The 17073-nt window shown below is 46.4% G+C and overlaps 1 protein-coding gene across 2 annotated transcripts in view; it reads right to left on the bottom strand.

The window, feature by feature from the left end:
* The window catches only part of CPSF7 (cleavage and polyadenylation specific factor 7), a 34324-nt gene that overhangs the window by 16107 nt on the left and 1144 nt on the right, over positions 1-17073 (bottom strand). For both annotated transcript variants that reach the window (XM_056552657.1, XM_056552656.1), the window contains exon 2: positions 2229-2438. In XM_056552657.1, the coding sequence (XP_056408632.1) occupies positions 2229-2438 (210 nt within the window). The remainder of the gene's footprint in view (positions 1-2228; positions 2439-17073) is intronic.

Genomic DNA, 17073 nt, shown 5'->3' with positions numbered 1-17073 from the left:
CGGGCTACGGACTCCTGCCCGCTCCATACTCTGCAGCCCCCGGCTGTTTTCAGTAGCCGGGAGCCACCGCTAATAGCCAGCATGCGCTTATCGCCGTGGCTGGCTATTAACCCTTTAGATAGCCGCTGTCAAAGCTGACAGCGGAGTCTAAAGGGACATGTGAATGCCCTGGTGGGCTAGTGGTGTGGATCGACCCCCCCCCCCCCCGCAGAGTGATCGCAGGGGGGGGGCGATCCACTCTGCTTCCTCCTGTCCCGGCTCGGTCATTGATAGATCCTGGCTGGACCAGGCTCTATCAATGGATCACAGAGCACACAGATCAATTGAGTTTAATAGAACTCTATTCATCTGTATGAGGAATCTAATGATTCCTCCTAAAAGTCTAATAAAGTGTAAAAAAAAAAAAAAATTTTTAAAAAGTTTGAATAAAAGTTTGAAAGACACACCATAACCCCTTCCATGTTAAAAGTTCAAATCACCCCCTTTTCCTATATAAAAACATAAACATAATAAAAATAAACATATTTGGTATCGCTTAGTGCGTAATTGTACGACCTATTAAAATATAACATTATGTAGCCCATACAGTAAATAAAATTAAAAAAATACCAAACCCCCAGAATTGCAATTTTTATAATATCCCAGAAAAAAAAAAAGTTAAAAAGCGATTGAAAAGTCAAATTAATACCAAAATGGTACCGATACAAAAAACTGCTACAGGGGTTGAAAAATGGCAATTAAAAAAATTCAAAAAGGTGAAGAAATTTTTTTAAATTAGCAAAACATGACGTAAAATTATAAAAATCTGGTATTGCTGTAATCAGGCGGCCTAAAGTATCAAAACATGTTTGCTCAACCACAAGGTAAATGGCGTAGAAAAGAAAAACCACCAAATCTGCAAAATTATCTTTTACTATTTCAATTTCACTTCCCCAAATATATAAAATATATATAATTTTTTTTGTTCAGAGAATATGTTATTGAAAAATTAAAAGGTATCATTATAGTAGGTAATTATGGCTATTATAGGGCGAGGAGGAAAAAAACTAAAGTGTAAAAGCAAAAAATTGTCCGGACAAGTGGATCGTCATGAGGGACAAGTAGATTTTGCTCCATTTTAGTCCTGTGGACAAGTGTTTTTTTTTATAAAATTTCCACACCCCTGATGAATGAACTAATCGTATGAAATACTTTCGTCTTTACATAGTTGAATGTGCTGCCAACAAAATCACACAAAAATTATCAATGGAAATCAAATTTATCAACCCATGGAGGTCTGGATATGGAGTCACACTCAAAATCAAAGTGGAAAACCGCACTACAGGCTGATCCAACTTTATGTAATGTCCTTAAAACAAGTCAAAAGGAGGCTCAGTAGTGTGTGTGGCCTCCACGTGCCCATATGACCTCCCTACAACACCCGGGCATGCTCCTGGACAGTCTGTGGTGCAACGTGGTGTTGGTGGATGGAGCGAGACATGATGTCCCAGATGTGCTCAATCGGATTCAGGTCTGGGGAACGGGCGGGCCAGTCCATAGCATCAATGCCTTCCTCTTACTGGAACTGCTGACACACTCCAGCCACATGAGGTCTAGCATTGTCTTACATTAGGAGGAACCCAGGGCCAACTGCACCAGCATATGGTCTCACAAGGGGTCTGAGGATCTCATCTTGGTACCTAATGGCAGTCAGGCTACCTCTGGCAAGAACATGGAGGGCTGTGCAGCCCCCCAAAGAAATGCCACCCAAGACCATTACTGACCCACCGCCAAACAGGTAATGCTGGAGGATGTTGCAGGCAGCAAAACGTTTTCCACTGCGTCTCCAGACTGTCATGTGATCAGTGTGAACCTGCTTTCATCTGTTCAGAGCACAGGGTGCCAGTGGTGAATTTGCCATCTTGGTGTTCTCTGGCAAAAGGCAAACATCCTGCACAGTGATGGGCTGTAAGCCCAACCCCCACCTCATCGAGCCATCATACCACCCTGGAGTCTGTTTATGACCATTTGAGTGGACACATGCACATTTGTGGCCTGCTGGAGGTCATTTTGCATGGCTCTGGCAGTGCTCCTCCTTGCACAAAGGCAGAGGTCCTGCTGCTGGGTTGTTTCCTGAGTGGACAGTGTGATTTCACAGAAGTGTCATTGACTTGGAGTTACATTGTGTTGTTTAAGTGTTCCCTTTATTTTTTTGAGCAGTGTAAATAACAATTGTGTGTCAAACTCACCCATTTAAAGTTTCCAATATACACAGAGACCCTCTTGCGTACATTGTTGTACGTGTACAATACTGCTGGCGTCTTCTTGTTTGATTCAGCAGAAGTTGCCTGTACTGGGGACGTGGGCTCAGACTTCACATCAGTGTGAGCCGAGCCAAGAGATGCTACTGCCAATACGTCGTCATACAAGTCTATCTGCTCTGCAGCAAATTCCGTTTCCTAGGGGGAAAAAAAACAAAACTATTAGGGGTACAGGGATTTATTTAATGTGCAACATGCAGAGGGTCAGTGAACAAGCCATAGAGGTTAGACGTCCCAATAAATAAAAAGCTTATATTAGTATGAACTAGGGATCGACCGATTATCGGCCGATAATCACGATTTTGGGCATTATCGGTATCGGCAATTATCTTGCCGATAAGCCGATAATGCCCCGCCCCCCGCACCGCGACCGCCCCCACCGCACCCGCCACCCCCTCGACCCGCCGCACCGCACCTCCGACCCACCGCACCGCGTCGCACCCCCCACCGTGATGCTAGGCGGTATACCGGTATGGATTTTTTCCCATACCGCTATACCGGTCGGGCCCCTCCCCCACCCTCCGAGTGAATAAAAAAATGAAACTTACCCGTAATGGGGGTGGTCCAGGCCATCCTTCCTTCATGTAGTGTCCGGGGGCGTTCCGGGTGGAGGGTGGTCCGGTCCGGGCTGTCCTTCTCTGGCGGGCCTCTTCTCCACTCCGGGCAGGCTCCGGCCTAGTACGCTGCATAGACGCCGCTACGTCAGGTGCGTCGCTGCGCACGGGCGTCACTGCGCAGCGACGTCTATGCAGCGTACTAGGCCGGAGCCTGCCCGGAGTGGAGAAGAGGCCCGCCAGAGAAGGACAGCCCGGACCGGACCACCCTCCACCCGGAACGCCCCCGGACACTACAGGAACGATGGATGGATGGCCCGGAACACCCTGGCAGGTAGGGGGAGAGAAGCGGGTGGCGGCGGCGGCCTATAGCCCCGCAAAAGCCACTGCAGATCATTGATTTAAAGTGCCCACTTTAAATCAATGACCTGCAGCGGTGTCGCAGGGGGTTAAATAGCCGATAACTTATACCGGAATATCGGTATAAGTTATCGGCTATCGGCCCTAACCTGCACCGATTATCGGTATCGGCCCTAAAAAACCGATATCGGTCGATCCCTAGTATGAACTACATAAACAGCTAAAAAGCAATAAAAATGAATGTAAGAAATACATTCACAAGTTACGGAAAACACATTGGCATCAAGAGGATCTGTTACCTTGTCACCCACTTTGCTGCTCCTGTATCCTAAGGGGCACACATGCTTACTAGTTCTCACATGCAGTAAAACAATATGAAGCGTTCATGCAAATGGCTTTGATTGTAAAACATTACAACGTTGTGTACACAGGTTATTTGTAGAACTAAGCCTGTGGTGACCTATACAAACAACCCGTGTAGTATGATCCTGCAGACATGTTAGTCTTGTGCCAACTGCAAACAGACGGCAGGGTTTGTAGGCAGGGTATGTAACCACATAGACCAGTGTTTCCCAACCAGGGTGCCTTCAGCTGTTGCAAAACTACAACTCCCAGCATGACCGGGACAGCCTTTGGCTGTCCGGGCATGCTGGGAGTTGTAGTTCTGCAACAGCTGGAGGCACACTGGTTGGACAACACTGACAGGCACATAGGTCTGCACCCCAGCTGTATGCACAAAATGGATCATTTCTAGTTAAGACTTAGGCTGCTTTCACACTATGAATTTCTCCATTTAGGAACTTCCGCCTGAAGTTCCGTCACTAAATCGGCGAAACCCGGCCGTTACAAACCCCCTGACGGCCGTGACTAAATTGCATTGCAGCCTATGGGGTTTTGTAACTGCCCGTTTGCACCCGTATATGCCCGTAATTCATTACGGGTGCTATACAGTGACTGCATGCAGTAATTTTTCCGCCACGATGTCCCGTCACTATATAACGTCCGTAATGAATTACGGGCATATACGGGTGCAAACGGGCAGTTACAAAACCCCATAGGCTGCAATGCAATTTAGTCACGGCCGCCAGGGGGTTTGTAACGGCCGGGTTGCAAAACTACAACTCCCAGCATGCCCGGACAGCCAACAGCTGTCCGGGCATGCTGGGAGTTGTAGTTTTGCAACAGCTGGAGGCACCCTGATTGGGAAACACTGTGCTATATATTGGCAAAAGCTTCACTCAAAAACGTAAGATTTACTTTGGAAATAATCTGCTTCATTCCGCTGTCAGTCACCACGTAACCGCTCCATGGTAACAAGATCACCTCAGAATCCGGCTTCAGAGGAGGAAGAAGACAGCGGCGCTGAATACTTTACATCTTAAAAGTCTTGTTCCGCACAACTAGAGATGAGCGAACTTACAGTAAATTTGATTCGTCACAAACTTCTCGGCTCGGCAGTTGATGACTTTTCCTGCATAAATGAGTTCAGCCTTCAGGTGCTCCCGTGGGCTGGAAAAGGTGGATACAGTCCTAGAAAAGAGTCTCCTAGGACTGTATCCACCTTTTCCAGCCCACCGGAGCACCGGAAAGCTGAACTCATCTATGCAGGAAAAGTCAGCAACCGCCGAGCCGAGAAGTTTGTGACGAATCGAATTTACTGTAAGTTCACTCATCTCTACGCACAACTATCTGAAAGCCATCTGGTCTCTTCAGAATGATGTGCAATACTACATGTAAATAAACTTACATCATCCAGACCTACACAACATGATCCAGATCCCTTCTCCAAATTCACATCAGTTATCAGGGTGCTACATTTTATCACTGCAGTCTATACCGGTATTGTTAAAGGGGTATTCCGAACCTAGAAAGTGATGGCATATTGCACTATGATCAGTGGGGCTCTGACCTGATGTTGAGACGGAAGGAGCCACAGTGCGGGGGTGACCGCTATGCCATCTAGCCACTTTCTGTGGAGGGAACTGCAGAGAGGCCCATCGCGTCAAAGTCCATCCCTGCATAGTAGCGCCCCTGCTGGGAATACAGTGATAAAGCAAGTAGCCCACCACTTTCCAAGACCAGACCCTCAGCAATGATGGCAAACCCGTTGATATGCCCTCACTTAAAGGGGCACTGTCATGATTTATTTTATTTGGTTTTTTTTTTTTTATATGTTGTACTTATGTACTACAGCATATATCTAATACACTTCAAATTATTTTTTTTTTGGGTGGTTAAAATATTGTATTTGGCTTTTAAAATGCGGCCACTAGGGGTCTCCCTCCTAGTGGCCGGCTGCAGCCTGCTGTGACGTCACAACTGAATTTGGACAGATCCCAGCCGGGCATCAGTCCGAATTCAGTCAGCCTGTGCTCACTCCCTGCCTGTCAGACAGGCGGGAGCGAACGCTGTGAATGCCGGGGCTGCGCGCACTGGTTCCTTGGCCTCGCACGCCGGCCCCGCCTCCTGACATATACGGGCAGTAGCACGCACTGAATTTCAGTGCTGCTGCTGCCTCAGGACGCATGTGTCCTGTACTTGGGTGTGTCTGATCTGAGGTCTTACAGGGAGCCATAACAAAGATTGTTTTCAACACAGGGTGCCTCCAGTTGTTTCATCACTACAATTCCCAGCATGCCCTGACAGCCAATAGATGTCAGGGCAAGCTGCGAGTTGTAGTGGTGAGATAGCTGGATGTACACTGTTTAGGAAAACAATCATGGCCTGTATAGATAATCTAAGGGTGTAGAGATGAGCTAAGGGCGGAAGTCAGCCCCCCAGCAGGCATCAGTGACGTCGCGCCTGCTGGGGAAGTCTGCCTGGTAAGTGAGCACACTACCAGGTGGACAAAAAGCCATTTCTAAAATAGTAAAAAAAAAAAAATTTTAAAAAAAGGGGATGGTGGGTGCTACTCTAACTTGTTTAGGACGCCGGGCGTATCCATACACCCCCGTTTTAAAGTCCTTAAGGACTGAGGGCATATGGATACGGCCGAGAAATTCCAGTCCCCGCCGCTAGCTGGTTGGGAACCAGACCGGGATGCCTGCTGAAATTATTCAGCAGGCATCCCGGCACATCGCCAAGGAGGGTCCCCATGTCGGCGATTGGAGAAAATCGCATGTCAATTCAGACATGCGATTTTCTACTATTCTGGGCCGATCGGGTCTCTGGTGACCCAATCACCCGGAAAATAGGGATGATCAGAGCTGTCAGTGACATCCTGCAGGATAGGAGCGAGGTCGCAGTGCTGCGATCTCCTTCTATCCCCTGCCACTAGTCAGAACTGAGTTCTGACCAATGGCAGTGCACGTCAGGGGATTGCCATGGAAACCCCCCTCCCCCCCTGTTCTGCCCACCCCTGGATGTCAGGCAGAATGGGGGGAGAAGATGGCGGCCTGCACCTGTGCAGAAGATGCTGTGGGGACCACAGATCATTGCTGGAGACTGCGGAGATCAGCAGCGCAGTTAGGGAAGCGACGGTGGGGGGGAAAAAAGGAAGGGGGCAGTAAGCGATATTTACTGCTGCCCTTCCTAGTGGTTGCCAAACTGCAACTCCCAGCATGCCCAGACAACCAAAGGCTGTCTGGGCATGCTGGGAGTTGTAGTTTTGCAACATCTGGAGGGTCACAGTTTGGAGACCATCGTTACAGTGGTGCCCAAATGGTAGCCCTCAAGATGTTGCCAAACTACAACTCTCAGCATGCCTAGACTGCCCATGCTGGGAGTTGTAGTTCGTTAACATCTGTCCCTTCAGATTTTGCAATTTTCATGAAATGTTGGAAAATTGCTGCTCTACTTTGAAGCCCTCTAATTTTTTCTAAAAGTAAAAATATGTCCATTTTATGATGCCAACATAAAGTAGACATATTGTATTTGTGAATGAATATAAAATGTATTTGGAATATCCATTTTCCTTACAAGTAGAGAGTTTCAAAGTTAGAAAAATGCTAAATTTCCCAAATTTTCATGAAATTTGGGGATTTTTCACCAAGAAAGGATGCAAGTAACGACGCAAATTTACCACCAAAATAAAGTAGAATATGTCATGAAAAAACAATCTCAGAATCAGAATATTCGGTAAAAGCGTTTTAGACTTATTAATGCTTAAAGTGATGGTGGTCAGAATTGCGAAAAAGGGCTCAGTCCTTAAGGGGTTAATAATGGCATCTTTGTTTTTGGAATCTGGACTTCTAGATCTGTCCGATTTACCCCTTCACATATTTCCATGTGTATCTATTTAATAATTTCTTCAGATTCTTCTTACAACTGATTATATTGATTTTAACATAAACAGGTGATCAGTATATTCTTAGAGTCATACAACTGGTGAAATAAGTATTGAACACGTCACCACTTTTCTCACTAAATATATTTCCAAAGCTGCTATCGACATGAAATGTTTACCAGATGTTGGTAACAACCCAAGTAGTCCATACATACAAAGAAACCAAAATAAATAAGATCAGAAATTAGGTTATGTGTAATAATGTAAAATGACACGGGGGAAAAGTATTAAACAGGCTTCCTGATATTTATTAACACTTTGTACAGAAGCCCTTGTTGGTAATGACAGCTTCAAGAAGTCTTCTATACGGAGAAACTAGTCACATGCATTGCTCTGGTGGGATTTTGGACAATTCTTCCACACAAACAGTCTTATTAAATCTTGAAGGTTCCATGGGCCTCTTCTATGAATCATGATCTTCAGGTTTTTTTCCCCATAGATTTCCAATGGGATTTAGGTCACGTGATTGTCTGGGCCATTCTAGCAGCTTAAAAGGACATCTGCAGCAAAAGACAACTTATCCCCTATCCAGGATCTCTCTATGTGAGCGGCTAATGCGTGTAGCGTTACATACAGTTCTATAGGAGAGGCGGGGAGGCACGAACGCTGCCTCCTCTCCCATAGAGATACATGGAGGAGGCGCGCTGCAGCCGGCATGCCTCCTGCACACGAGAGCTGCGGCCGAGGTGTGGCCCCATGCAACATATTGGGGGGGGTGCTGAGTGTGCATACAGGCCGTGGTGGCTGAGTGCGCATACAGGCCGTGGTGGCTGAGTGCGCATACAGGCCGTGGTGGCTGAGTGCGCATACAGGCCGTGGTGGCTGAGTGCGCATACAGGCCGTGGTGGCTGAGTGCGCATACAGGCCGTGGTGGCTGAGTGCGCATACAGGCCGTGGTGGCTGAGTGCGCATACAGGCCGTGGTGGCTGAGTGCGCATACAGGCCGTGGTGGCTGAGTGCGCATACAGGCCGTGGTGGCTGAGTGCGCATACAGGCCGTGGTGGCTGAGTGCGCATACAGGCCGTGGTGGCTGAGTGCGCATACAGGCCGTGGTGGCTGAGTGCGCATACAGGCCGTGGTGGCTGAGTGCGCATACAGGCCGTGGTGGCATTACTTAGGCCCCTTTCACACTGTCGTTGTGGCCCGTCAGAAAAAATCCTTTTGCCTTTAATGTCTGTTATCCGGACAAGGAACAATGCGTCCCAACAGATCCCATTTACTATTATGGGGTCCGACAGGCGCCGTTATTTTTTTAACTGGAGAAAAAGATGGCGCTTGCAGTATTTTTTCTCCCGCTATTCTCCCCTGGTTCCCTGCAGTGTCAGAATGGCAGTGTGAATGAAGCCGTACTGTATTCTATGAGACAGCAGTACCTGCCTATTCCAGGTCTTCATGAAGCTCTCCACATGTGGTCCTTGGCTCTTAGGCAACTCTTCGGAGTATTCTCTCTTTTCACTTTCATATTATGGCCCCAACAGTGCTCACTGGAACATTCAAAAGCTTAGAAATGTTCCTGTAACCAAAACCATCCATAGACCGAGACAGCTTGATTTTTACCCATCATTATGAGAGGCGTCTTGTTGTGACAACTTGGCAATGAGACCTTTTCTGTAGCCATCAGTTGGGACTGAGTCAGCTGACATGAGGCTGGATTGCTTTTTGAATACTGATCGATTTCAGTCGTTGTCTTGGCTTTCTGTGCCTTTTTGCACCTCCCTTTCTTTATGTGTTAAATATTTCCCCATTTCATTTCACATTACTACACATGATTTCATTTTTGGGATTATTTGTTTTGGTTTCTTTGTATGTATGGATTACTTAGGTTGTTACCAACATCTAGGAAAAATTTCATCTGAATAGAACCTTTTAAAATATTTAAAGGGGTACTCCGCCCCTAGACATCTTATCCCCTATCCAAAGGATAGGGGATAAGATGTTAGATCGCCGCGGTCCCGCTGCTGGGGACCCCGGGGATCGCCGCTGCGGCACCCCGCCATCATTACTGCGCAGAACGAGTTCGCTCTGTGCGTAATGGCGGGCAATACAGGGGACGGAGCAGAGTGACGTCATGGCTCCGCCCCTCGTGACATCACGGCCCGTCCCCTTAATGCAAGTCTATGGCAGGGGGCATGACGACCGCCACGCCCCCTCCCATAGACTTGTATTGACGGGGGCGGGCCGTGACGTCACAAGGGGGCGGAGCCGTGACGTAACAATGCCCCGGCCCCTGTATTGCCCGTCATCACATGCAGAGCGATCTCGCTCTGCGCAGTATTGATAGCGTGGTGCTGCAGCGGCAATCCCCGGGGGTCCCCAGCTGCGGGACCCCGGCGATCTGACATCTTATCCCCTATCCTTTGGATAGGGGATAAGATGTCTAGGGGCGGAGTACCCTTTAATGAAAAAAAACAAACGGTAACCTGTTTAATACTTATTTCACCCACTATATAATTAAATGTCTCTAGAGTTTATTCAGTGACTCTCTTAAAGGAGTACTCCTCTGGAAAACGCTTTTCTTTTTGAATTTCATTTCTTTCTGACCACAGTGCTCTCTGCTGACACCTCTGTCCATGTCAGGAACTGTCCAGAGCAGAATACGTTTGTTATGGGGATTTGCTTCCTAAAATGGACAGAGGTGTCAGCAGAGAGCACTGTGGTCAGACAGAAAAGGAAATTTAGAAAGAAAAGAGCTTCCTGTGGAGCACACAGCAGCTGATAAGTACTGAAAGGTTTACAATTTTTAAATAGAAGTAATTTACAAATCTGTTCAACTTTCTGGCACCAGTTGATTTAAAAATGTTTTCCAGCAGAGTACCCCTTTTTAATATCGAGCTCTACAAATTCTTACTGATACTGGGTGCCCACACAGGAGGAATACATCCCAACACACCAGTAAATATCATAGGACAGGGATGTAAAATCACGATTTCCTGGACGCCCGGAGACCACTGGCACTGTAACCCGAAACACCAAACAGTACACAACACCATTCATTCTGTATTAAGAGCAGCGTTTCTGAATTCATGCAAAAGAATGCTTAGTCGCTGCCCAATAAAAAAAATCATACATCTTATGTAAACCAGTATCTGTGTGGACGTGAAACGGCCTGTGTAGAGCTAATACTTCCCACAGCAGTGTTTCCCAACCAGGGTGCCTCCAGGTGTTGCAAAACTACAACTCCCAGCATGCCCGGACAGCCTCTGGCTGTCCGGGCATGCTGGGAGTTGTAGTTTTGCAACATCTGGAGGCACCCTGGTTGGGAAAGACTGTCCCACAGCTTGCATTCTTCTATAAGTGTATCTAGTCCAGGTAACCACTAAGGAGCTAAACATATCCCCAGCGCAAATCTTACCGGTGCCCAATGTACCAGTATGGATAATATACACTAGGGATGTCCTGATACCAATACTGGTATCGGGGCCGATACTAGCCATTTACATGGCATAGGGGGACTCGTTTAATGTCCCCGATACCATGTCCGATACCTGCTGCCGCTCTGCTGCCCCGTTCTCTGGTCCTCCCGTCCGCTTCATGTTCCATGGAGGAGCATGTGACACACGTCACTCCGCCTCCTCCCCTGCGCCCAGCGTAACGCTACGGAGGAAGCGGAGTGACGTGTATGTCACATGCTCCTCCATAGGACACCATGATGTGGACCGAGAGGACGGAAGAATGGGGCAGTGGAGCGGGAGCACCCGACGGATGACAGCCGCAGGTGAGCTGTGTGCTGCTGCTAATGTCTGCAGGGGGGGGGCTTGCTGTCTAAACGGGTGGCCCTGCTGCTGTCTAAACGGGTGTCCCTGCTGCTGTCTAAACGGGGGGCCCACTGTCTATGGGGGGGCTGCTACTAATGTCTGCAAGGGGATACTACCTACTATTAGACAATCTTACAGCAGAGTCACCTGCACTAACTTGGATTTATAGGTAGATAGTGCAGGTGACCCGGTTTCTACCACTGCTCACCATGTGGTCACCGGTCTCACCGTCAATACAAATTCCCTGTTCTGTCCAATGGAGAAGAGAGAAATCTTGGCTCATACTACAGCAGCCGCCACCATTGTGCACAACAAGGACCCATATATCATATGGTAAACAGCACCAGAAACCGGGTCACCCTGCTGTCAGATTCCCTTTAAAATAAAAGTACTCGTACTTGGTATCGGCGAGTACTAGAATTAAAGTATCGCACTCGGTCTTAAAAAAATGGTATCGGGACATCCCTAATATACACTATTCTGGAGGATTTTGTCTCCTCTAGACACAGCCTAATACAATCAGACAGTTGTTAGATGTATCCTTATTTCAGCTCTGGATTAAAGGGGTATTCCAGAAATAAACTTTTTTTTTTATATTTCAACTGGCTCCAGAAAGTTTAACAGATTTGTAAATGACTTCTATTAAAAAATCTTAACCCTTTCAGTACTTATGAGCTGATGAAGTTGAGTTGTTCTTTTTCTGTCTGTCTAAGTGCTCTCTGATGACACCTGTCTCGGGAACTGTCCAGAGTAGAAGCAGATCCCCATAGCAAACCTCTCCTACTCTGTACAGTTCCCGAGACAAGCAGAGATGTCAGCAGAGAGCACTGTTGTGAGACAGAAAAGAACAACTCAACTTCAGCGGCTGATAACTACTGGAAGGATTAGGATTTTTTAATAGTAATTTACAAATCTGTTTAACTTTCTGGATCCAGTTGATATATATATCTAAGTTTTTACCTGGAATACCCCTTTAAAAACAAAAAGAATTATTCAAAGTTAAACATATCAAACCGTGAAATAAGGGAACTAACCAGACACCCTGTACCCCCACAGATCAGCTGTTGAAGAGGCCATAGCCTTCTCAGTGTTTACGTTTATTGCGGTACTTTTAGGCTGCTGTCACACTATAAAAATTCATCCGTAGTGAACGTCCGGCATAAAAATCTTGAAAATCGGCCGTTAGAAAATCCCATTATAGTCTATGGGATTTTTCTAATAGCCGTTTTAACCCGTTATTAATAACGGCCGTTATTTTGTGACGGGCGATAGTAGCGGGAGAAATAGTGCATGAACTGTTTGTTTCTTCCGTTCATTCGCCCGTCACAAAATAACGTCCAACAGGTTGTAGCCCCTACAAACAGCTGCTAGAAGTCCGACCTCCTACTGGACTAATAGATGCGCCATCAATGTCTACAGGATGGATAAATCCTTGAGGGAACATTCACAAGATCGTAACCCGCTGCGCGTTATGCTGCCATTCACTTCAACGGGTCCCTGGTAATCTGCACATCTGCCACTGTTACAGACTTTCATTAAAGTGAATGGGAGCGAAACACGCAACAGGTAAAACGCTGTGAGTTACGATTGTATCTTTAACCTGCCATCAGTGTCACCTGCACTAACCTGTTGGTACAGGTAAGTAGTGAGGGTGACACCGATGATGATGATACTTATCTTCGATTCCCTGCTCTATTTAGGCAGCACACAAGCTCCTGGAGACCTGCCCCAAGCCTGCTGCCCGAACGAGGAGGATATCGGGGTGAATGGGACCATGGATCAGGGATAGGCAAGTATCATTATCATCAGAGTCACCGGCACTACCAGCCTGTACCAACAGCGCGGGTGACACTGATGACAAAATATAAAAAACGCAGATCAACTCACCAATTCAACGAGAATACGCATATCAAGTCCATGGCATGTATAGGAGATGGACGCTCGGAGAACGATGGGCCGTATCCCATGTGAACATGATCCATAAGGAGAAAAGTGCAGGTCCGGCTCCCAGAAACGTGGATAAAAAACTTTAATAAATGTCCATATTAAAAACAAAAAGGCAGCAACATGTCACTGTGAATAATGAAAAACACTGACGGGTTTCAGGCTGAAATATTTGAACTGTCCAGAGTAGGAGAAAATCCCCATAGCAAACATATGCTGCTCTGGACAGTTCCTAAAATGGACAGAGATGTCAGCAGAGAGCACTGTGCTTGTGATGTCAGCAGAGAGCTCTGTGTTCCAAAAAGAAAAGAATTTCCTCTGTAGTATTCAGCAGCTAATAAGTACTGGAAGGATTAAGATTTTTTAATAAAAATGAATAAAATCATTTACAAATCTGTTTAACTTTCTGGCACCAGTTGATTTAAAAAATAAATAAAAAAAAGTTTTCCACTGGAGTACCGCTTTAAAATGGACATGATTAAAGGGGTATTCCAGGCAAAAAAAAAATGTTTATACATCAACTGGCGCCGGAAAGTTAAACAGATTTGTAAATTACTTCTATTAAAAAATCTTAATCCTTCCAATAGTTATTAGCTTCTGAAGTTTTCTGTCTAACTGCTCAATGATGATGTCACGTCCCGGGAGCTGTGCATGATGGGAGAATATCCCTTGCATGATGGGAGAATATCCCCATAGGAACTGCACAGCTCCCGGGATGTCAGTCATCAGAAAGTAGTTAGACAGAAAACAGCAACTCAACTTCAGAAGCTAATAACTATTGGAAGGATTAAGATTTTTTAATAGAAGTAATTTACAAATCTGTTTAACTTTCCGGAGCCAGTTGATATATATAAAAAAGTTTTTGCCTGGAATACCCCTTTAAGGGCAAAAATTTCAGCCCGAAACGCTGTGTTTTTCCCTTTTTACAGTGACATGTTGCTGCCTTTTTGTTTTTAATATGGAAATGTATTAGCGTTTTTATCAATGTTTCCAGGAGCCGGACCTGCACTTTTCTCCTTATGGACATTGCCTTTAAACATCCTGCCAATGTAAACTTTTTAAAGTTCATTCATTACCCTACTGCAGTGCTTCCCAACTGGGGTGCCTCCAGCTGTTGCAAGACGACAACTCCCAGCATGCCCGGACAGCCGAAGGCTGTTCGGGCATGCTGGGAGTTGTCGTTTTGCAACAGCTGGAGGCCCCCCAGTTGGGAAGCACTGCCCTACTGTATCACAGAAGTCTATGTTCTCCTTCAGGGAATGACAAGATATGTGAATCACTTGATGACCAACCAGATTTGCCATTTAGGAGTTCTGGAGAACCGGGGCGACAGTCACTATCCAGAAACAACTCCTGTTATCAATCAGAAACAGCCAAGAAAGTGCTAGAAACCAACATATTTTCTGGAATATTTTGGGGGGGGGGGGGATGACAGTGGACACGGTCATGAGATAAAGCTGTGCCCCTAGGAGTTTAGAGTTGGTGGCCTGTCAGTGCCTGGTCTCTTCTCCTACAGGGTAATGTTCTCCAACTTGCTTTACAGCTGCTGCAAACTGTCTGGGGCAGGATGGGTGTTGTGGTTTTGCAGCAGCTAGAACGCCACATGTTAGGGACACTGCAATGTTGTAAACCAAGTGACCCCACTGATGTAACCATTTACCTCATCACTATTAAGGATTAGCTTTCACACTATAAAAGATCCGTTATAAACGCCCGTTAGAAAAGTCGTAATAACGGATGTTAAACGTCTGTTACAAAATCCCATTCAAGTCTATGGGATTTTTTGATTATCCGTTATGACCCGTTATAATCCTTCATGAATAATGGACGTTCGAAACGGGTAAATTAACAGACATTATTTTTATCATTGAAGTCTATGGCAAACGGACATTAGTAAATACCCCCGTTAATGCCCCTTTTTATAACGGACATGATTTTTACTGAGCATGCTCAGAAGAGGTGATATCAGCAGACTCCTGCAGTGCTGAGGGACTACTACTACCCCCATCATGGAACAGTCTTGTTTCCATGATGGGAGTAGTAATTCCCCGGCTGCGGGAGTCTGTAGACAGCTGGGGAGGCTACATTAGTGTTTGTACTACAACCCCCATCATGCAACAGAGTTTGTTCCATGGTGGAGGTTGTAGTACAGGGGCTGAGGGATTGATCACACCGGGTTTCACTTCTGAGACCCGATGCGATCTGAAGTTATTAAGCAGGAGCGGGCGGCATGGTCCGCAACCCTGTGATGTATCAGTGTGTTTTATCTTTAATTTTTGAATCCCCCGCCGGGAGCCCTGAATGGTCAGTACCGAGGAGCCAATCAGAGCTCTCAGCAGTAGATTTAAAAATGAACATTGTGACTAGCAGGGCCATATCTATATTAAAAGCGCTGTGGGTGCAAGATATATATCGCTGTAGGGGGGCAGACATATAGCCTGTATATCTAGCCCCCCAGCAGCGCATCAGATATGACCCATGCCGGCGCATTAATAAATACGTACCCCTGCCAGCGCATTAAATATATACCCCACACAGCGCTTCTATATACCTATGCCACTGCAGCGCTATATGTGGTGATAGAAATACTTTTCATTCATAGCGCTGCAGCGGCATATGTATATAGAAGCACTGGGGGGGGGGGGCAGATAACGCTATATGTCTGCACCCCCCCCCCCCAGCGCTTCTATATACATATATCCCTGCAGCGCTATTAATGAAAAATATTTCTATTAGCAGTGAATAGTGCCGGCCGCCGTCTCCTGGCACTATGCGCTGCAAATAGAAATACTTTTCATTCATAGCGCTACAGGGATATAGAAGCGCTGGGGGGTGCAGACATATAGCGTTATCTGCCCCGGCAGTGCTTCTATATACATATGCCGGGATGCGCTATGAATGAAAAGTATTTCTATCAGCAGCATCGGGCGGCCGATGCTGCTGCTAGAATGCTTTTCATTCATAGCGCATCACGGCATATGTATATAGATGGCAGCCTGCGACAGTACATTATACATGCGCTGCGGGGGTATATATTTCATGCACTGGCGGGGGTATATATTTAATGCGCGGGCGGCGGGTATATATTCATTAATGAGGCGGTGGGGGGCATATCTAATGCGCTGCTATATAGGCTATATGTCTGCCCCCTCCCCTGCAGCACTATATATCTTGCCCCCACAGCGCTTTTAATATACATATGGCCCTTCTAGTCACAATGTTCATTTTTAAATCTCCCACTGAGGGCCCTGATTGGCTCCTCGGTACTGACCATTCAGGGCTCCCCGCGGGGGATTCAAAAATCAAAGTTAAAACACACTGATACATCACAGGGTTGCGGAGCATGCCGCCCGCTCCCCTGCTTAATAACTTCAGATCGCATCGGGTCTCAGAAGTGACACCCAGTGCGATCAATCCCTCAGCCCCTGTACTACAACCCCCATCATGGAACAGACTCTGTTGCATGATGGGGGTTGTAGTACAAACACTAATGTAGCCTCCCCAGCTGTCTACAGACTCCTGCAGCCGGGAAATTACTACTTCCATCATGGAAACAAGTCTGGTCCATGATGGGAGTAGTAGTAGTCCCGGTTGTGGGAGTCTGTAGGCAGAGGTGTTCGGCCATACATGAGGGATAAGGGGTCTTAACAAATGAATATTTATTCAGCCCTTAGCACCCATAATGAAACGTCCATTTTTACACAGAAAACAGACGTTTAATAATACATGAATGCTCATAGTGTGAAAGAACCTTAAGCTACTGCAGTGATAAAGGAACAGTCACCTGATCAGCTCATCTATAAAACATGTTACCAAACTATCCCCTAATCTGAAGCCAAAGAACATGTGATCCTACTTACCTAATCCTTATTGGC

This window comes from Hyla sarda, unplaced genomic scaffold, assembly GCF_029499605.1.
Source record: "Hyla sarda isolate aHylSar1 unplaced genomic scaffold, aHylSar1.hap1 scaffold_1767, whole genome shotgun sequence".
In the NCBI taxonomy this organism is placed as follows: Eukaryota; Metazoa; Chordata; class Amphibia; order Anura; family Hylidae; genus Hyla; species Hyla sarda.
This window is presented reverse-complemented; position numbering and strand designations above follow the sequence as displayed.